This window comes from Emydura macquarii, unplaced genomic scaffold (genome assembly GCF_026122565.2).
Source record: "Emydura macquarii macquarii isolate MOO-44397 ecotype Brisbane River unplaced genomic scaffold, CSIRO-AGI_Emac_v2 contig_3128, whole genome shotgun sequence".
In the NCBI taxonomy this organism is placed as follows: domain Eukaryota; kingdom Metazoa; phylum Chordata; order Testudines; family Chelidae; genus Emydura; species Emydura macquarii.
The window spans coordinates 432,264-453,899 of NW_027133265.1; the positions used below are offsets into that span (position 1 = coordinate 432,264).

At 37.4% G+C, this 21,636-nt stretch overlaps 2 protein-coding genes across 10 annotated transcripts in view; one reads left to right on the forward strand and one right to left on the reverse strand.

Moving 5' to 3' along the window:
• The window catches only part of LNX1 (ligand of numb-protein X 1), a 111,503-nt gene extending 101,250 nt beyond the window's left edge, over nt 1–10,253 (forward strand). For both annotated transcript variants that reach the window (XM_067531136.1, XM_067531137.1), the window contains 2 exons: nt 8,478–8,636; nt 9,521–10,253. In XM_067531136.1, the coding sequence (XP_067387237.1) occupies nt 8,478–8,636; nt 9,521–9,656 (295 nt within the window). In that variant the 3' untranslated portion in view covers nt 9,657–10,253. The remainder of the gene's footprint in view (nt 1–8,477; nt 8,637–9,520) is intronic.
• A 1,008-nt stretch (nt 10,254–11,261) lies between these two features.
• The window catches only part of FIP1L1 (factor interacting with PAPOLA and CPSF1), a 65,666-nt gene continuing 55,291 nt past the window's right edge, over nt 11,262–21,636 (reverse strand). For all 8 annotated transcript variants that reach the window (XM_067531141.1, XM_067531140.1, XM_067531139.1 and 5 more), the window contains 3 exons: nt 19,629–19,854; nt 12,300–12,437; nt 11,262–11,583 (listed from right to left, as the gene is read on the reverse strand). In XM_067531141.1, the coding sequence (XP_067387242.1) occupies nt 11,436–11,583; nt 12,300–12,437; nt 19,629–19,854 (512 nt within the window). In that variant the 3' untranslated portion in view covers nt 11,262–11,435. The remainder of the gene's footprint in view (nt 11,584–12,299; nt 12,438–19,628; nt 19,855–21,636) is intronic.

Here is a 21,636-nt window from a genome sequence, read left to right on the forward strand (position 1 = left end):
TTTAAATACCTTCCCTTTGTAAATGTGTATACATATATGGAAAACAGACATGTAGGGATGCTATTAAGAGAGGAAAGAAAGATCCTGAACACTCCTATACCTGAAAATGTGTCTGGCAGTCAGAGAATGAAGGGAAAAGTCTGAATGGATGCAGCTCATAGAACTTAGGTCTGGGAGCTGAGCCCTCTAGACCACCCTGCAACGTCCAAAACTACCCCTGCAGCGCTCAAGCTTCCCAGACTCCGTGTTAGTTAAATACAGCTGAACTGTTTGACTTTGCCCAGATGTTAAAAAGTGCATGCAGTTGGTGCGTTTCTCAGAATCGCCTCCCGACTCCACCACCTGCCTGAGAAAAGTTCATTTGTAAGATACAGGAAGCAGCTGTTTTGTAGTTTTAGTAAAAATAATAAGCCACATAGTGTGTAGTTTAATTCTTACATACACAGGGCATTTTAACATGTTCAGCGTACCTAAATCTGCATCTGGCACTGTTTGTTTGAACCTGAGCTTTTACTGAAGATTTGCCCTGTATCAGTGATTACACAACAGTTTATATGTGTTTTATCCATTCACCTGAACCCAATGGCCGTTCAGAATATCCCTTTTTTTTTTTTTCCAACGGGCAGTAGCAGGTGGCTCTGCTGCATGGAGGTCAAGGGTGAAACCAGTTGGGTTACTTCGGTTTTATGTACACAGCTTCATGGTTCTGCTTTTTTAATGCATTTATACTCTAGAGCTAGATTCTGTGCCTTACTATTCCACCTTGGGCCATTTTGCTGTGCTTTTCCTCAACTTCCAGCAAGTCCTTCTGGGAAGGCCAAAGTAAAGCTGCTTTGTCTTTTGTTGGTCATACTGCATTAGGCCTGGGGTGAGGTGGTTCTGAACTCAGTGTGCAAAGACAGAATACTCCATGTGTAGGTAGGTGAAGAAAGCACAAAGTGTGAAAAGCAAACTTGTGCCCTCTTTAGGGTTCAGGTACAGCTCTTCTTTCAGGGGCAAGATGGCCTAGACCAATACATTTTCCCTTCTTTACTTTTATGTAGAAACTGGAGTATTATCAGAATATTGCTATTCGTGGAGAGGTTTGATTTTAATACACCCTGTGCCACAGTTGTGGTGAACCCATCAGCTGCCAGTTTCACCCCTGGAGCACAGCCTTAGACAACACCAGCAGTGCCTCTGTGTTGTTGCATAGCTAACCCTTCTGTGCCCCAGAGACTGTGAGGTCTCCTCTGTACAATTTCCAGTTCTCCCCCCTAAACCAGCAGGAATTTAAACTTTACCCAAACTGTTTTTTTCCTCAAACAATGCAGTGTATTTTGACTGAAGCATTATTGCTAAGTCTACCTTTAGGGAGCGTTCCCTCAGTCAACTCACTGCAGCTCCTGTAAACACTGCAGGAGGAACCTCACCCCAATTGACTGTGGTCACCCTGTCCTGGGTTCAGCAGTCAAGATAAAGTTACTGTTAGAGATGCAGAATACCAAGAAATAGCACATTGTTAAGATCAAGCAGTCCCATATCTTTGGCTTTCTGTGCTGGAAGGGAATTTTACTCTTTTGAGCAGCATCTGAGTTTATTGTCCTCCCTGCTCCAGAAAATGCACATGTACATCCCTTCCCCCTACCCTTTTAACTGAAGGAAAATTACCCACGTCAGCATGTCTGAAAACAGGAAATTCATTGTAATCATGTCCCCAGCTGCAACTCAACTCATAGAGAAGGGCCACAGTGTGGATGAAGACTAGGTGAATTAGTATGCTGAACTGGTACACTGGCTTTCTTAAGTTTAGATAAAAGGGTGAAGAGGGGGTGGGGGGGACTAAAAATGATTAGCATGGACAGGAACAGAAGTGTATGTCACCTTTATTTATACTTACTTGTGTGGCAGGCCCCAAGCATCAGATTTGGATTTATTCACTTAACAATACATGTTATCAGATACTTCAATCATATCTAGTGCAAATAGTGGTTGCCCTCCTGTTCTCACACTGACTCTCTGGTGTCCACACCACACATCTGGAAGTCCTTCAACAAGTTCTGTCACCAGCACATGTATCATTAATCCACATTAACTCACTTCCTCCTGTCTGAGAATTTAACCTTTCACTATTAGGCTTCCAGTATGTTGTTGGCAAGAGCCACTCTCCACTGGATTTCAAGGATATTTTCAAAAGGCTTGCTATGCTGCCCAATCTTGTCTTGGGAAAAGATGATCCAATTAAAATACAACTCTGCTTAGTCAGTATTAATCTAGATTGCTTAATATGCAAGTGTGGTGCAATGGGCGGAAGTCTTAAGAGTGCGGAACATTGCGGTACCATAATTAAGGTTCAACAGCAGGAAACAGTGCACCTAAGCAAGAGAAATGCAAGGAACAAGAAGCAGGCCTGGTCCTGCAGGATAGGAAGTTGGAGGAGGAAGAGCAGGCACAATGATAGGAAGGGGACACAGAAAGGAGAGAAAATTGTGAGGAGGGAAAATGTAGAACATGATATGGAGACATGGGGCAAGGGACAGAGAGAAGGAAGAAGAGACATAGGCCTCAGCAACAACCTGGAGCACTTGTTTTGTTTCCTCCCCCCCCTTCTTTCTTTGCATGCAGCTGTATGATTTAAGATTAGTTTCCCTGGGCATACTTTTGTGCTGGTACAAATACCGTAAATGAGTAATACATTGCACTAATCTAGCTCACCTCTCTTCCAAGGGTCGTATACACATTACAAAGGTTGGTACAGAGGAGGAAATAAATGTGGAGGATTAGGCAATTTGCTCAAGCTCGCACAGCAAGTCAGTGGCAGAGTCAGGACTAGAAGTGAAATCTGACTCATCAGTTCCTGGCTCTAACCACCAGAAATCACTGCCTTCCTACATTCTTTAAGTATGTAAGCACTGGCAAAGCTCACAAGAAATGGGCAGAAATTTCATTTCAATATTTTAAAACTCGGCTTTGGTGAGTCATTTTTAGATGACTTGTTAGTGTATAAATAACTACTGTCTGTTCACTCTGTAGTATGATACACTATGTGGTGGTTAGGAAACAGCTGCACAGTGTGCTTCTAACATTTGTCTGAGCTAGATACCAGGGACCACATGTAAGCGGAGGGTATGTTTGCTGGCCGCCAGAGTTCTGTTGAAGTAAAGACTAATCATCATCCCTAGCCAGCATAGTTATTTCCAAACATTTGGGTTTTTTCTACTCAGTTTGCTGTTGAGGACTATAGGTCATTTATTGTTGATGGAAATTTATACTCCTGAAGATGATAAAGGAAATATTGTAGAGCAGCTAGAGTGAAGTTACATTTCCCCCGTGCTGGTCATTTTTCTACCCTTGCTAATTTTGCCCTTCCTTCTTTCTCTTTAGCCTCACATTCCCCCCAACGCTGCTTTTAAAAATACATTATAGAGCTGACTATCCTAACTTACAAACATTACTTCCCAGACACACTGTGAACAGTAGTGACCTTACTTAGCTATGAAGTGAAGCAGAGACGTTGTGAGTTGGCCAAGTCGCACACAATCAATGACAGAACTGGATATGAAACAACTGAGATTGGATATGCAGTCTTCCCCCACTCTCACCATTAGAGGCAGAACATATATTTGTCATGTTGTAAACAGAACTTTGACTACTTCATATAAAGTACACAAGCAAATGCCAGTTTTACATGATCAGAGTGAAAGTTTGAAATAAACTTAATTTTGATCCATTATAACAAGGGGAAAACTGATTAAATTTGATACACACGATAGGGAAATCAGTTCTGTCTGCTGACAGTGGTGATTATTTTTGAAGTATGAATGTCAAACTGACTTTAAAAATATCTTTCAGGATTCAGCAACAACGATGAAGCAGCCAGGAGCAGGCATTATACCTTTTACTATTTGAATCTAAGACATAAAGTAAAGAGAAATCAAACTGTGTTTTAATCTCCTAATGCATCAGGGAAAGCTTCATACCAAGTGCTGGACAAGTTTGCTGAGCACATTACAAATACAGATGCCCCTGTTAATGTTATGATGTTATAAACAACTTTCTGGCAGCACTGTTATCCTCAAGGTAGTTCAGACGCTACTTTTTGTCCCTAATCTGATGAGTATGTTTATAGGCAGAGAAAACCCTCATAAGCATAAAAAAATTACTGATAGCTATCTTCTGTAGTGTGGTAATCTGTGAATTAGTATGGTTCAAGTGGACATTGTCCCCTATGCTGCTGCAGCAACTTCAAAGGAACCATCGTGATCTAACTAGATCAATGATCCACAGTTTTCCCTTGTAAACCAAGAACCCCATATCTGCTCTACAACACTAAGTACGGATGATGCAAGCACATCGTTTCATTTTCTCTTTGTGGTACTATTTAACTTAATTTGTATTATTACAAAACTCAAAGCAAGCAAAACTATCCCCTTCTTATTCTCTTAGTTATAAACACACACACACACACACCCCTCGCCTATGAAGAGCAAGAGGCTTTTCATTTCTTATGTGCTGAAATATCCAGACAAATTAATGACAGCCTTACTTATTCCTTGTTTCTGTGTACCTTTCAAGTCCTCAGCCTTCATTTCAGTGTATTAACATATAGAGGGTGTGCACGGCTGTGACTTAGTCATGACTTTGCTAAAGCAATGAAAAAACAGAACACTGAATTTGTGTGAATACAAATCCACCTAACAGTGTATTTAAATGCTTAACTTTGGGCACCCAACTTTGAACATTTTAGCCTCAATTCCTTGTATTTCTAGCCAGCCCACCAAGAAATTAAAGTAGAAATTAAGAAGTTAGTTCTAGTAGTAAAAATAAAAATATCTATTTTTCTTTGTAGCACTAGGCAATTCCTAGTGGCCAATGCCAAGTTATTGCAACAGTTACTATGAAGTTTTCTTCTCCAATCCAGCCTGCAGCTGTCACATTTTTCACCCACCTACCTACAGCGCTCAAAGACCAGATGTGCCCCTTTAGCCATCGATATCCAAAACTAGGCATTTATAGCAAGTGTTTCAGGGCCAGTGAACAACCAGCTAGGAAAAAGAGCAGTTCAGGGTAAAAGCCAGGAGTAAAACATATTGCTTTAAGGGTGTCCATCTTTTCTGAGCTTAACACACCACTGCTAGCAGGCAAGTCTAGAGAAGCTGCCACACAGCACTAGTTTCCTAGTAGAGCTCAAGTTGCTATCCATTCTGGCAATGTCGTCTCCTGGGTTCATGTTTATTATGGGACTCCAGTACTGCCACCTCAGGCCCACATCATCTACCTTAACTCTAGGATTCTCTCAGATGTTCTCTAGCCCATGAAAAATGCTTGATCTATGCTACTTTTCATGATATTCTGTGCATTTTCAGGAAGGGAAGCCAGTTTCTGGCTCACGAAGCTCACTGTTTATGAATAGCTGATTTTCAGCCAAAGTGTTGACATAAGGGGCATATGAATTGTGCCTATACCCCAGTCAGCCCATCACCTCCTGTAGGCTGTGGTAACAGCTCTGCCCCCTCCTTCTCCATCGCGGTAGCCCAGCAACCACGGTGTTCCCAAAGACTCAGCCAGGTGCAGAACATAATTTTAGTTCCTAGGAAGATATAGGGAAACCTATGAATAATTACAGAGTACATTATATGTCTCCAAGAGTTGGGCGGGGGAGGTGAATAACATGCAGGTTTTTTGTCCCTATTCAGTAACAAAGATTCAGAATATGGCACCTCTTGGATTTGGCTTCTGTGCCCCATGGATCAAGTCTACAACAGTGCCAGGCTGCTACATTTTCATCTGAACCAGAGAAATATTGTTGGCTAATGAACCCTTGTTTGCATTCATTGGAGCAAAATATTGGCCTAACCTCTTCCAGAATTAACTGGATACTTTAGACAACAGGAAGTTGATTCTCTGCCTTATTCTGCTTTTTAGTACAGGGACGTTTCAAAGGTATCTGACTGTTTCTTGCAAATCTAGCTCCTGCAGAGTGTGCTGCTATTGGGTGTGAACATTAGAAGATTGAACACCTAATTAGACAAAGCAGTGCAGCTAATGACAAAGTTATTCACAGCCATAGAAGAAAGGTTACCAACTATAGATAGCATTCCAGAGCTAGCCTCTTCTGTCTCAAATTCTAAGAGCAATGGACAACAGAACCCAAATCATTTTGCCATCTGGAATTTGAATTTGTTATTAATAGGACTCCAAAAGTCACAATTAACCATCAATTGGACACCTTTACACAAACATAATTGGTTCAAATTAGATGCATACATCAATCACATCAGCAGCATGTCATAGCACTGTTACCTAAATCCAGCAGTTAGATTACACATACAAGATATGCCCTATAGTCTAATGGTGGTAATTTAGCTGATAGTCCTATAGCATGTACTCATACACCTTATTTCCTTGTAATTATTCTTGGTCTAGCAGCTATGGACACAAGACCTGACTCCCCTTTTAAAAAAAATGGACGTAAGTGTTTACTGTAAAATTGCCCTTATTCAAGGGGTGAGAAACTTTCCCGCTTAAGGCAACAAGTAACATCTAAATTCAGCAAGTTTATCCATTCTGCGTATCAGTCACAAAAAAGGCTGAATTAATAATGACTAAGTCCTGGCAACACTTGGTCATGACCTTGTTAACAAATCCTGTGAGTTTAAGATGGTTGGTTCCCCTCCCCCACCATTTTCTTCAAAGTGATTCTGTATGCTTAAAACCCCACAGATGGGAAAGTAATAGAGCCTGCCTTCTGGGGAAGAACCAAGAGTCACCTGCTTTTTACATTAGCAGCCAGTGAACTGTTGTGCAAACACTATACCTAATATCCTGGCAGCAGGTGAATATTTGTAGATCCTAGGGGAATAATCTAGTAATACTGTAAAATCCTGCTGTGAAACTCAGCAAACGCATATTATCTTAAAAGAAAAATATGACAAACTCTTTAAAAAATACACACACTTTTTCTTTAAAGGTGCAATTTTGCCTTTTTCAGCAGAAGGGTCAGCTCTCAATGAGAATTTTAAAATGTCTTTCAGTACAGATTAAACTCAGCTGTAATGGATTGGCTTAAAATACGTGCAGAAAGTTAACTAGTCTGTTATAGAGTAGAACCTCAAAGTTACAAACACCAGAGTTATGAGTCAAACACACACCTCATATAGAACTGGAAGTATGCAATCAGGCAGCAGCAGAACCTCCTCCTCCCCCCCTCCCCCCCCCCCCAAAAAAAAAAAAAAAAAAAGCAAACACAGTACAAGACTCTGTTAAACAAACTACTAAAAACAAAATGGAAAGTTTATAAAAAGATTTGACAAGGTAAGGAAACTGTTCCTATGCTTGTTTCATTTAAATTAAGATGGTTGGGTAAAAAGCACCATTTTTCTTCTGCATGGTAAAGTTTCAAAGCTGTATTAAGTCAACCATCAGTTGTAAACTTCTGAAAGAACAACCATAACATTTTATTCAGAGTTACAAACAACCTCCATTCCTGAGATGTTCATAACTCTGAGGTTCTACTTTAACACCAAATTTCAAACTTGAAATAGCAAAGGGATTTCAGCTTCATCTTCTACCTTTAGGCTAGATGGTAAAAGCTTATCAGTAGCCGGGGCAAAATTTTGCATTATTGTGTATCTAAGATGGCAACAGTCTTTTCTGATTTTCAGCAAATAGCTGACTGGTACATTGAAATATTTTAGAACGTTAGTTTCATAACAAACATTAAAATTAACAAAATAGGCATTTAAATTAATGCAAGTCTAAGACATACCACAAAATAAGAGCTTAATAAATAACATTCCCATTTTTTCCTTCAAACTAGCATCAGTTATGTATAGTTGGGCAATATATTACCTACTAACATAATGTAACTACAGGATTATAACTAAGTAAACCAAACCAAAGAACAGAGGTTTTTTAAATAATTCTTCCTTAATGTCAAAAAAACCACTGCACTTATCTTGTACCTGTAACAAGCCACCTTCTCAATAATAGCATAATTACGCCATAACACTTCACCGCTAGGGTTATGAAACTATAGTACTCTTCTATGCACAATCCCCACTCATCGCTCACTATGTTACTTACTAAGCAAAGCTACAAATCCCTTCCCTGAGCTGGTATTTTTTCTTGTGTGATATCTGTTTTTTGGTTCAGGCTTTTTTCATGGACATCTGAATTACTCAACTCTGTAGAACACCAGAATTCATTTCCATCCTTATCCAGTGAGTTTTGGGGTATTTTTTTAAAAGCATTTCTTAAAAGCATGACAGCGATTACTGATAGAATAGCTGATCAGATGCAGGTAATAAGGCACTTAACTCCTGCAGACAGCGTCAGTGTCATTTTTAACTTATGATTTAAATGAAATCCAATCTATTTTCTTCAGTGGAACTTTGGTGCTTTTTAGCAGTCTCAAAACATGCTACCAGTACCAAGAAAGGCAGATGAATCAACAATTAACTTAATCCTGAGACATTAATTAGACTGATTTGTTTCAGGTATTTGTACAGCTGCAAAGAAATTGTATTACGAAGAAATACAGCAGGAAGTCTGGGCTTCAGCATTGTAGGCGGTTATGAAGAACACACTGGGAACAAACCATTCTTTATCAAATCCATCGTTGGGGGGACACCAGCATACAATGATGGAAGAATTAGGTAAAGATGATAACTAATGAAAAATAACATTTAAATAGTACTCTTCATCCAAGGAACTCAAAGGAACTTTATAAATATTCAGAGAATTAAATCTTACAATTGGGAGACTGTGGTCCACAGAGGCCAAGTGACTTGCTGAAGGTCACAAAGAGGGCTTAATTTCATACCAGTCCAATGAAAATGTCCATTGAAACCAGTCAAGTATAAAATCGGGCCCTTTTTGACAGAGCTGGGAATAGAACCCGGAATAGAATCCTGTGCTTTAACAACTTACTTTCCTGGCAGAATATTATCAAATGTATAACTATCAACATCCACATATACTACTTCACAGATGTCTTTTATTATATGTTATTTACAAAGTAACAGTTATCTTAAATTAGAACAATTATACATATATTTTTTCTACATTGACAGCTAAAAATGCAATTAAAATCCAGTACCAGGTGTGTGAGATAAAACATAGGCAAATGAAGGACCTGTAAATTCTGACACAGTTTTACTCACCAATAACCAGTTAATTTTACCTTGCACACACAGATCAGAAAGAAGGGCTCTGATTTCGTATTTTCCTCCATGTATCTATAAATATGTCTATAATTGTATATATCATTTGTAAAGGAATACCAGGAAAGAACAAATATGCATGATAGAGTAAGTACACATGGATTCTTTTACCAGCTTACCTTCAGAAGCCTCAGAATTTTTTCATCTCCACTCTTTTAGTCCCACTTAGTGGCTGCCATCCTTCTGGCAAAGTAGTGACACAATGTTATAGAGCCAGCCAAAGCAGCTCAATTGGCAAGAAAGGTTTCTGAGATCAGAATCTCATTTTGGTTTTAAGTGTTTTAACTAAAATCTTATCTACATTTTTAATTTTCCAGATGCGGTGATATCCTCCTTGCTGTCAATGGCAGGAATACATCAGGAATGATGCATGCCTGTCTGGCAAGAATGCTCAAAGAACTAAAAGGAAAAATTACACTCACACTTGTGTCCTGGCCTGGCACTTTTTTATAAAAAAGTATTCATGGAAAAATGACAAATCATTTGACACAGAAAACAAGCTACTTACTATGGACATCAGTTTTCCTACACTTTTTTGGTCAACTGTATAGTTGTTTTAAAAAAAAAAAAAAAGTTTGTGAAATGTAAGTTTGCATGTCAAGATGGTCTTGAGAAAACATGGCACCTGTCAGAGTAACATGCACTTTAGAAAAAAAGCAAAGCTACTGAAATTATAGATGAGGGTACAATCCTCATGTGTTTAAGTTTGTACTTTTATATTTGATTCATTATAATAATCAAAGTCCACAAAGAAGCAGCAGCAATTCTGTTCAGTACCATCTTCAATTCATAAAAAAGGCTTTGGACACGTAACTTGGAAAAATACCTGGCAGACTCTTGAAATGATAAACTTGAAATATTTTTTTAATGATTAAATCAGTTGGTTGTTTCTACCCAACATTTGAAAAGCACTTTGGTTAAATAATGTTCCTTTTCATGGTCAGTATGATGTGATATTTTCAAGACTTTCAAATATTTTGTCTGTTAGGATGTAATACTGTGAATGAGATTTTATTTCTAAAATTATTAAAAATAAATGTAACTATTGTACAGACATGTTTTTTTCATCAAGAAAACCAGAAAAAGTAATTATAATTCTTCCCAAAGTTTCTGATTAACTGCAGATAACCTAGGAGGATTAGGACTTCATACTTAATTTTTTAAAAATTCATGGATAAATAAAGTAAATGTTAGTGTTCGTAAGTATTGCCAGATTGACTACTAATTATCCACTTGGCTAGTGTCAGTGAAACTTTTGCTAGACTGCTAGACATTTTCACTCAACTCTTTTCTGGAGGAAATATGTCCAAGGGTGAGATTGTAGTTTCTCTTTGCTTAAACAATTAGAGGTCTCTCTATCAAAAATTATCGATATTTTGAAGTCAGATCTTCCTTCCAATTAACTTTAAGGGGAAAATGATCAAGCCATTAATCTTTATTGTGTTGTGGACAGCTGTCTCTAGAAAACATGCTAAGACCAACTTCACTTTATATAGGCCAGAGTAGCAGGACAGATGGGATAACTACTTTTGGTTTCTGTTAAACTGGTTATCCAACCTCCAATCTTTTGAGCTACTTAGGTCACCCTCCTGCACTCACTCATACATTTGAAAGCTGAGTCAGAGGTTTAACATTTTATATGTAATGTAAATAATAGTCATACTTTCCAATTATACCAAAAATAATGTGCATATTTTATGTTTTTCTAATGTTTCTGCTATACTTTCCAGCACAAGCATCTCAAATGCCTCTCACTCTTCTCCTGTGGCACAGAAAAGAATGACCTGTTTATATAATGATCTCAAAGGGCAAAGCTTAAACCTTCATGTATTGGGTAGGTGTTAGTATGCAGTAACATGAATGCAAACCAACCTCAGCCCAGGAGAAGAATACACTTCCACAGCTTCTACTGGCTTAGGGAACAAGAGAGAGAGTCCAGTATTTGGGTGTAGGTTTCCTGTACAGTACTGCAACAGCACCACCCTTCTAGACCTCAGAGCCATTGCTGCACTTTTTCTTATAGTATCTTAAAAATAAGACAAAGTCAATCCGTGAATCTTAACTTAACATGAAAAATTCACTCTTTTATTTTCAAAAAAACAAATTAACCTTATATTTCGTACTAACAGAACAAGATTAAGAGCAAATTTCCTCAATACCCAGAAAAATAAGATTTATAGTAATCTATTTCTGGCACTAATATATATGCAAGTAGGCAAATATCTCACATGCCTATTCCACAGGAGCAGCTTCAGTGTTTTCCTGTTCAGGGGCAGGTTCACCACTAGCTTCTTTTCCTTCTTTGCTTCTTTTGGATTTTTTGTGTTTGTGCCTCCTGTGGCTGTCCCCTTCTTCACTGTCATGACGACGCCTGCTGTTACTAAGAAAAAGAGTGGAAAATGCTCAGACATAGATAGGCACTCTGCTATTAAACGGGCCCTCAAATATAACATATGAGAAATCTGCCACTTACTTTTCTTATAAGAAAACTGACACCTGCAGTTTTAATGTCATGTGCAGTACTTGAAAATGTGGACAAATAAAACTAGGAAGTGATCATCAGAACATAAAAATGCATCACAATCAAGCTTCATTTTTAATAAATGGTTTATATGCATCTACACTGTATTTTTTCCCGGAGTGACAAATCCTCTCCTCTCTACTTATCTCTCATATTCCAACATCTTTAGAAATCCCTATTGTGATTCTTTTAATGTTTTTGTTACTCCCTTCCACTGAGAAGGTATTACTAGTGTGTTGAACTTTTATGATTATTCTGAATACATACAGGTTCTTCGATTTATTTTGCAGCAATTATTTGATGTGCTTATACAATGCTGCTGGATGGTAGTTTCCCTTCTGCCTCTTTATACCCCCATCATTTATGCTCCTTATACAAAGTATACCAAGTAAGGTCCAGACTGAAAGGATTTTATACAGTACCCAGCTGAAACTGGTGGAGATGTTGAACAGGTACCCTGGACCAACATCTCTTTTCAGCACCACATGGGGATCTTTGCAACCTTTTCACAATATTCCAACTGTCATATTCCTACGGATCAAGAAGTGTTTTTCATATGCTATTAAAGATCAAACCTTCTAGATGATTTGTGTCTAGTCTCTTCTTTTTCTCTATGTCTCCTTTCTCTGTGTCGTTCCTCTTTTTCTCTGCTTGTTCTGTGACGCTCATAGCCTCTTTCTGCATATTCTCTATACCTGTATCGTTCTTCATCACTGATGAGAAGAAAAGAAAAATCTTTCAGCAAGCTAGTGAATTGTTAAAGCAGCCTGGGGATAAAGCCACACATTCTAACATTTACACAACAAATGGCAAAACAGCCTTAACATATTTGTCAGGGTTCATAAATACCATATTCTATCTATGTTTAAAAAAAACCATGAAGTTGTTTAGCCTAAGGGCTAGAATATTAGGAATAGTATTAACTAGTTTAGAAGTCTTGATATTTGGACAAAAGGCTGTACTGGGGTGGTGAAAAAGGAGAAGTTAATATCTCATATGCACAGATTATTATGCAATAACTCAAACTTTGTTTGAAAATCACATACAGTGAAAATTTATTATACCTAATCCATGAGGAGTTATGGTTATACAGTTTTGAGATCACACTGTATATATGAAGTTTTTTAAAGAACATACTGGTTATTTCTTATGAGCACCTCTGTAATGTTAAAGTATTTGAGCATGTTCAGTGAAATCTTCAGTAAGACTTGGCTGTTATTGTGTGTCATCACTATGAAGGAAGAAACTAGGTATAAAAGAAACTAGGAGCTCAGTGCACTGTAAAAGATACTATAAAATATATAAGATCCTGCAAAATATTGTAACTTTGGTAAGGCTTCATTACATCTCAGTTTAAGTGTGTACTGTAACATGTTCCTGTCCTACTAAAAACAAACAAAAAGTCAATGAAGAGTTGCAAGAAAAAAGAAGTTGTGACAGTAATACCTATTTGAATTTAGCCCAGCAGAAAATACAGTAGATTTTAACAAACATTATTTTCTTCCTTTGCACCTGCTGCTAATAATATGTATCCAATCTACTTTCTTCTCACTTTGAGATCTGCTTATGAAAAAGCGCTATGAAAGAGCTGGGTATTATTTATTACTTGGTTAAAAAACAGCTGCAGTGTCATAGATGCAATTTGACCTATGCCGTTCAATGAAGATAAGTTGACTGAATATCAAAATGTTATATGAATTCTTAGTTTCCATCGCTCAGAAAATACAGGGGAGATCTCTGCAAGATCCTGAAAGAAAAAGCACCATACTGATGTGATCAAACTTTTTTGAGAGAGAAGCTAGCTAAAAGGAATAAGAACTTAGAAGTCATTAAGTTAAAGCAAGAACTGAAGCTTCACATTTTCAGTCTGAGCCAACATTTACTAGCAAAATATTACTGATACTTCCTTCATGGTGCTGGGAACCCCGCTTGCAGAAGAATTCATGTAGCTCCAACTATCGGGAAGGATTTGGGGAGGCTGAGCACAGAGTTCTACAGACATTAGAGCCCAGCGCCACAAAGACTCCCCATATCTCAATGCATTGGATGAGAGAAGATTGATCTCCCACAATATGGCTCCAGTGGCCATTTCCCTAATAGGACCACTGCATATGTAATTACTCCAGGCCTGAGCATGGACGTGCGTGCGTGCGAAACCAACACCTGAACGAATACTGCCAAGTCTCACTACAGGTCTCTATAGGTTGCTTTACATGATTTTTACTGCTGTGGAGCAGTAAAATCAGGGACTGCTATTGGCAGTTAAATCTTGGCTAAATATTTGAAGTATTTCCTTGGAAGTTACAGAACATTAATTCCCAAAATATTACACAGCAGTTTAACAAATGGATAAGTTAAAAAAGGAAGCCAAAGAATGTCATCTGTTTCTCCACAATATGTTAAAATACTTCATCGGTCAATATGAGAAAACAATAGCTATCATTGGTTAACTCATAGAAATGCTTCATTGCTAAGTAATACAACTGGGTTGACTAAATGTTCTTCTAAATGTTTTGCATTATAAAAACTTAACCGCACTCTCAACCAAAGATGAGGGAGTATACAATTTGATATAAATCATAGCCTTATGTTGTGGGAGATACTTTAAATCTAAAATAAATATACATTTATTCAAAGGGATATGCACATTCACACTCTGACTCCCAAAAGAAAACCCTACAATTAAACATATCTATACTAAAAACAAGAAACACATATAGGGAACAGATGAAGGCTCAAATCAGACTGTTCTGACGGGTTGGGGAGCACTGGGTAGTACTTAAGCTATGTGGAACACACAAGGTGCTTATTGTGTTGGATCCACAACACTCTCTCAATCCTCTTAGGTGCCCAACACCCCAATATGTATCTCAAGGCCATGTGAAGTATTTTCTCTAGAAAAAGAAACTTTGCTGAACCCCAACCACTGCACCTATAATCATCTTCCTGATTGTAGTGAAAGTATAACCAATTTGAAACTGATGAGTTTACCCCTCAATTTCCATTCTATCATGAGCTGCTGTGAAGGGAAAATGTCTGTAACCAAACTTCCATTCCACTGGGGGGAACTTGACCAATCAAACCTTCCCATGTCAAACCTCATATGAAGGCCAAAGTTAAGCAGAAAATTCCACAAATATCAACCCCCAATTTCCAAAACATATCATACTGGAGAGATGGGCAGCCCAGGTTAACAATACCCATACAGGACAAAGGACTGAATAAACTCAAAGGAGACGTTAGGGCCTTGTGGAGTGGAGTTGCAGTGGGGCACAGATCAATGTGGTACAGTACTTCAGACCTTTCTCAATCAATGCAGTCTCTATACAGCATTAGAAACGCTAACTATTTAACATGAATTAAGAAACACTTGGTGCATAGCTGATATTACTTTTGTTGTTCAGGTTTCCAATCCTGATTTGGCCTGAAGTGGAAGGGTGTCCTAATCCTGAAATTTAGCCCATGTCACAAAAACATGTGAGCTAGTCTAGTCACTAGTCATGACCAGTGAGTCTAGTTATGAGAGGCTCAGCTCTCTAATAAAAAGATTGTTTCAGGTTAGAACTGAGAAGCACTGATAGAGCTTATGGGAAGCTTACATAACATCTATCTAGCTCTAGATACTGCTTTTAGTCTTTGATCATCAAATTAACAATCGATTTTAAAGTATATATACATTCTATTAAAAAGAGTAAAATGTTTTAAATGTCTTATAATAAAAAATAATCATCCAACAACCCATCATCTTGAAATTGATAACATATAGGTTTAGAAAAAGGAAGGTTAGGTGAGCACTCACACCATAGAACTAGGGGTTTTGTGACTATTTCAACACTTGTTGAATATAAATGATACTTCCATGCACTTCAGGTATAATAAATTATAAACCTAATTTTCACCCTATGTCTAAAATCCACAAAAATGTCATACATATTAGCATTAAAATGGGTAAAGTTAGGAAAAAGAGATAGAAAAAAGTTGGGAAAAGAGACAGAAATTAAGTACCAAATTTTAAATAACTGGACAATAATTCCCTGAATGAAGGCACCCTTGAAATAGAGGTGTTTAGCACATCTCTTTGTAGCAAAAAACAAAACCAGAGAGAAATAAAATTTAACTTAGTGGATTCCCTTACCTGAGATCTAGTTCCCAGGATCAAAATATTACTGGTTAACGTCTAATGCAAAAAGTTAACTTTGGACTATGGAATGTTGCCTCTGATGATTTTAACCCAGGAACTCATAAAGACCTGCCATGCTTTCAAGTTTAAAAAATGAAGACCAAAAATCTTTTTTCATCACACCATAATATATTCTGTAATCACCACAGAGAATTACAGAAAATCATTTTGAAATATCCCAGAGAGGTTTCAAAGTTGACACTATTTTTTTATCCCTCTTATTTGACAGTTAGAGATCTTACCACGAAATGCAGATGACAAAGTTGGCAGGAACCATGAAAAATTCTACACATGACCAAAAACAACTTTTCTACATGCAAAACAAAAATCACAATTTGAAAGGTCCAATATGTTAGGACCTTCCCGGCTAGGAACAAGTCCTATGTATCCCATTGGCAGGCTAGGAATTTCTACTTTACACCTGGTTTGCATCTGGAGTCATTAGGCACTTCCTGTGTGCTTGGAGGACCATATCCCTGAATCGGTAGGAGAGGATTCTAATATTTAATCAGTGCTCTTTTTGATAGAGAAACCCAAGTAGGGATAGGATCCACATAAGCTTCTTCCATTACCTCTTCTTAGGAGGCTGAAATTATTCTACCTCTTCACGATGGTCTGCATGAAATTCTCAGTCTAAAGCCACATGGTTTGTAGTTTAAAAAAAAATTAAAATAGAGCAAGAAAATAAGATTAAACCAAATGAAATTGTATGCTTAGTATATTTAGCTAAACTCTGTAAAACCTAATTCCAGATAAATACAATTCATATGTTGTTACAGGGAAAAAGCACTATCTTAGATTTCTAAAACAGGCATTCTGTACCAGTTTCTTTCTAGCCCTCTAAGCAGGCCACAAGTCTTAGATCAATCAACCATGTTATGCTTTTTGGTCATTATGGTCACCTTTTTTGTCATTAAAGCTATGACAATCCATCATCACATCAGGCCTGCAGCACTAGGTTACAACAGTAGTTCAACAATGAAATGGTTGATTATGTATGCCATTGGGAGGAGAGTGATGAGGAAAAGTGGAATAGTCTGTACTATAGTTACTGTCACCTATATCTACTTACTATCATCCCTACTGGAGTTATTCAATTTCCTCTCTGATAACCTAGCATTTTAAATGCTTTTTTTAATCTTGCCTGCACCTTAGTCATTCTAAAGTGTAAAGGTGACTGGATCCTGGTATGTATATCAATTCTTTCTAGATATACGTTTCAATCTGAATCTAGTTCACTGTGTGTCTTTAGAGGGACAGTACTTGTATTTTCTTATTATTCCCTCATATCTATATTCTGTTGTATCTCAAAAATGAACAATTGATAGATAAATATCTGTCACACTCCCTTTCCAATAATTTAAAGCTCATTTTTTTGCCCTTCAGAGTTGTGTGATGAGTCACTGGTACAGGACTGAACAAATACAGCCAGCCTTGGGCAATGGATCAGTGGGTCTTCTGAGCAGCAGGAGAGATTCCATGACTTGGGACAGAAAGAACCAACATTTGTCTTCCTGACAGGTAGCTTAAAACAGTAAACTGTGGGTATTTGAAGCTGCTCAGATTCTGAATGTCAGAAATACTCCCAATGAGATGGATTAGTGTGTAGAGCGCAGTCAAACGAGTATGACAAAACACAGAACTTTGTAATAAAAAATTATCATGACTCCACTATTTTATCATATAAATGATACCATAATGTGTGCGCATACACAATATTTGAATATACACACACAATAAATGTTAGTATACTTCCCCCCCCCCACACACACACACACTTTATGTCCACAATTTTCAAACATGGGTGCATAAAGGTCAGAATCTGAATCCATATTTAGGCAGTTAATCAGAAATGGGCATAATTTCAGTGGTTCTGAGAACCTACAAATACTGTTTATTTCAGTGAGAATTTAAGGATGCTCAGCACACCTGAAAATCCCATTCCTATTTAGATACCTAATTTAAGGCATCATATTTGAGAGGTTTATCATGTACTTTGCTAAAACCATTCAAATTGCTTTAACAGTAGAATTCATTCTTTATAAGATACCCTGCTGAGAATGAGCTACAACACAGGGAGGAAGTCAATCAGGTATTTGCACTTTACATTGTAAGAGATAACCGACTTTAAAACTGCACCTCAGCACAAAGGAAGATAAGATCATAGCCCTGAAGAGATTACAACCAAGAAGACACCGTTTCCAACGGTGGGGAGTGGGATGTTTTTATTTTTGAAAAGTGAATTGAACTGTAAATAAGCCTTAAAAACAACATCACTGTATGTGAATTATCTGTCTTTTTAAATCTTCTCCCACCTTCTCTGTTACTCCCAAATTAACTTTTTACCAGTTAAGGGCCTCTTGGTTTCTTACATAGCCATGTGGCAGCAGCTTTGCTGCAGATGGTGGATAATTTAGTCACATTAAGGGGGGGAGGGGGAAAAAAAAAAAAAAAAAGTTGAGGCCTCGTCTTCCCCCTCCTTTACTGATATCTCTGGGCAGCAACACAGAGACTTCTCTAGGCCTGGAAGTCATTAAGGTTCATTTCAAGCACCCTTGAATGACCAGCCTTCTTTCTGGCCTTCAATCAAACTGCCTGAGAAACAGATGTTTAAATTGGACTTAAGTTCTTAAACACTGATCCTGTAATTTGTAACACAAAACACAGGCGCAGTACAGGACCACATCACCACAATCTGAGCATCTGCACAAAATAAGAACTAAATTATCTAGCACCTAATTTGGTTCTTTAACAATTCTCTTATGCCTGTAATGATTGATAAAGATGATAAAAAATCCCCCCTCTCTCTTAACTAAGGTGATACTGATTCCTGGTGTTCTCCTCACACACCGCAATATAAAATAATTATGACGACAGTTCCAAAATCAATTTAATGACTAATGTGTATATCCTGTAAACATGAAAGAGATCAAAACAATTAACTGAAGAGTCAAGGGTCTTATCCCAAAATATTTTGCAACCAGTAGAAAAGCACAAAATAAACTGCCTGAGCAAAGTAAGTTTATACTAACTTTGTAAGTCTATAGATCTCAACTCATTTGTCACATCCAATTCAACATTAAATGCTCTGTTCTTGTGCACACAAACATACCAAAGATAGTAGTAGTGTCTGAGTTTAATCACTTAAAAAATAAAAAATATTAAAGAGCTGAAATGCCAATAAGGGAGTTATCTGTCTGAAAACGAAAAGTTCTTGACCTTTAAGTGAAGCCTGCAATTCACAAATAAATAGCTTAGACAGAACATTATTCATCCCCACTCACCAAACTAACCAACCCATTTTTAACAGGCTGTAAGACCACTGTTTCAAATTAGAGTCAATTGTAGGTGGACATTGCTCTTAGAAAAGAAACAGAAATTCCAGTTGTAAAATAATAGGGAATCCACATATTCTATAGTTGTTTTTGGAATTAATGAGGTCAAAGAGCTGCTTCTCTCCCTCATACACAAAGCTTAAATCACATTCTTAATGCCTGCAGCCCTATAAGAAGTTAGTACATAAAGTATATTTTTACACTTCTGTTTTACATTTGGAAAATTTTGCTATAGTTTCCAGGAGAAAACAAAGGAGGAAGGAGAACCACACCCTCTCATCCCTTGAGAACATACAGCTGTACACTAAGGTTTTAAGTGTTGAAGCACACTACCTAATATGGATACAACACTTAAGTACAGTATTGTAGTTAACTATTTTATTACTAACCTGTTGAAAACACTTGGAGTTGGGCTGTGATCACGTTCCCTCTCTCTCTCTCTGGTCCGTTCTCGTTCCCTATCACGATCACGATCCCGATCCCGATCCCTCTCTCGGTCTCTCTCTCTCTCTCGTTCCTTATCTTTCTCTCTTCGTGCATAATAATCCCACTGTTTGCTGGTGTCCACAAGACTAGGCCACGAAGGAGCAGAACCTGCAAGGTGCTGAAAAGAGACTAAAGAAAAAAATGCAGGTATTAGAAAGAACAAAAGCTGGTAAGGTTTGAAAAATGTAATATGGTTCACTCTTGAAATGAGAGTTTTGTACATACACAACATTTTTTTTCCACAGCTCCACGTATTACTTGAAACTATGTATTTTACTATGATGGCAATTCAAAGCCTCAGACACTCTTCTATTACATTTTAATTCTGAAGATGTATGGTTTTGAGTGTACATTTTATTTATTCAGATATACATCATGCAGAATGTCTGAATTCTAGGTCACTACAAATAAAACAGTCACGCAAACACTTTCTAAGAAGAGTCAGATTTTTTACATGATTAGCTTAGTTTTACTTTTACAAAACAAACAGGAAATAAGAGAGCCAGAACAAACATGGATCTTTTTAAATGTTGTGGCTCTGAAAGTATAATTAAAAGAAGGTGAGGAAAGAATGTTTCCAATTTTATTCAGTTTAATTTTTTTAAAGAAAAACATTATGGAAGTAAAAAACGCACAAAATAAAATTAGTTGCAACTAAATACACAATTTTTTGATAGTTACATTCCATATTTTCTCTCAAGAGTTCATATTCTACACTATATATTTTTCAAAGCATTTTTGATGACAGAACATAATAATTCTGTAAGTTAGCTTTGGGGAAGCTATTATAACTATCTAAAGGAAATAATTCCATTGTTTATTTTATACAAATATACCAGCCTAATAAACGTTCACCAGAACCATGTTACTACTAAAATATATTATATTTTGAGAAAATGAAATACAATGTCCTTCAGTTTAAGACTTTTTGTAAAATTCAATATACTTGTTAAGAGGAGAAAAAATTGTAATCAGACTTCTTGATAAGAAAACATTGTCTGGCACTCAAGAATTTTCTGTAACCAGCAGTGGAATAAAAAGACTCTCAGCATGTTCTGCCATCAGGAAGATACCAAAATGACTAAAGGTCTGGCTTAGGACCCAAAGATAATGCTCTATGGGTCAACTGGAGCCTAAAAGTGACTTCTTTATTTTACTGAGAAATAGCACTCTCTAGTGGACTTAGGGTCTCAAAGTCAGGAGCTCCTAAGTGCTCGTATCTGCTTTGCTACCAACTCACTGTGTGGCCTTAGGTAAATCAGTTTAACTGCAGTGAGTTGCCACTTCTCCATCTGTAAAATAATACTTATCTAACTCATGTGTTATGAGGGCAAGTTAACAATTGTACAGAGCTTTCAAAAATTTAAAGTGCTGCATAAGTGCTACGTTTATTACTATAAAGAAGCAGCACTAAAGGGTTCTGCTGAAAGTCATGTTCAGACTTCCTTGACTAAGATGCCTGTGGATGTGGCAGCAGCAGAGTGCTTGAGCAGAAGTGTAAAATACTGGTTTGCTAAGGGCTCCGTGAAGTAATACAAAAGACCCTTTGACCAGGAGGAGGAGTGGGAAAGGAACTTCATCATTAAAATACTATTTCCAATGACAACCCATATAATGCATAACAGCAGCAGCAGCAGTTACAGTGCTTTACATCTACAAAACACTGAACAAACATTAGTTGATGTTTGACTTAGGATATATAGAAAAAACAAGGAGTTAAAGAAAAATCATAAAACAACAGTGTTTTGTTTATTATGCTGCCAAAACTGAAATTCTTCTAAGGAAAGCTGCCAGAAATAGCAAAAAAACAACTGGACTTTAAAGATTGCTAATTTCCTTAACGTGCCATGACGTCAACAAGGTATGTATGGTCTTCAGGGCTTGAATAAACTGGATGATAGACTCTATTAC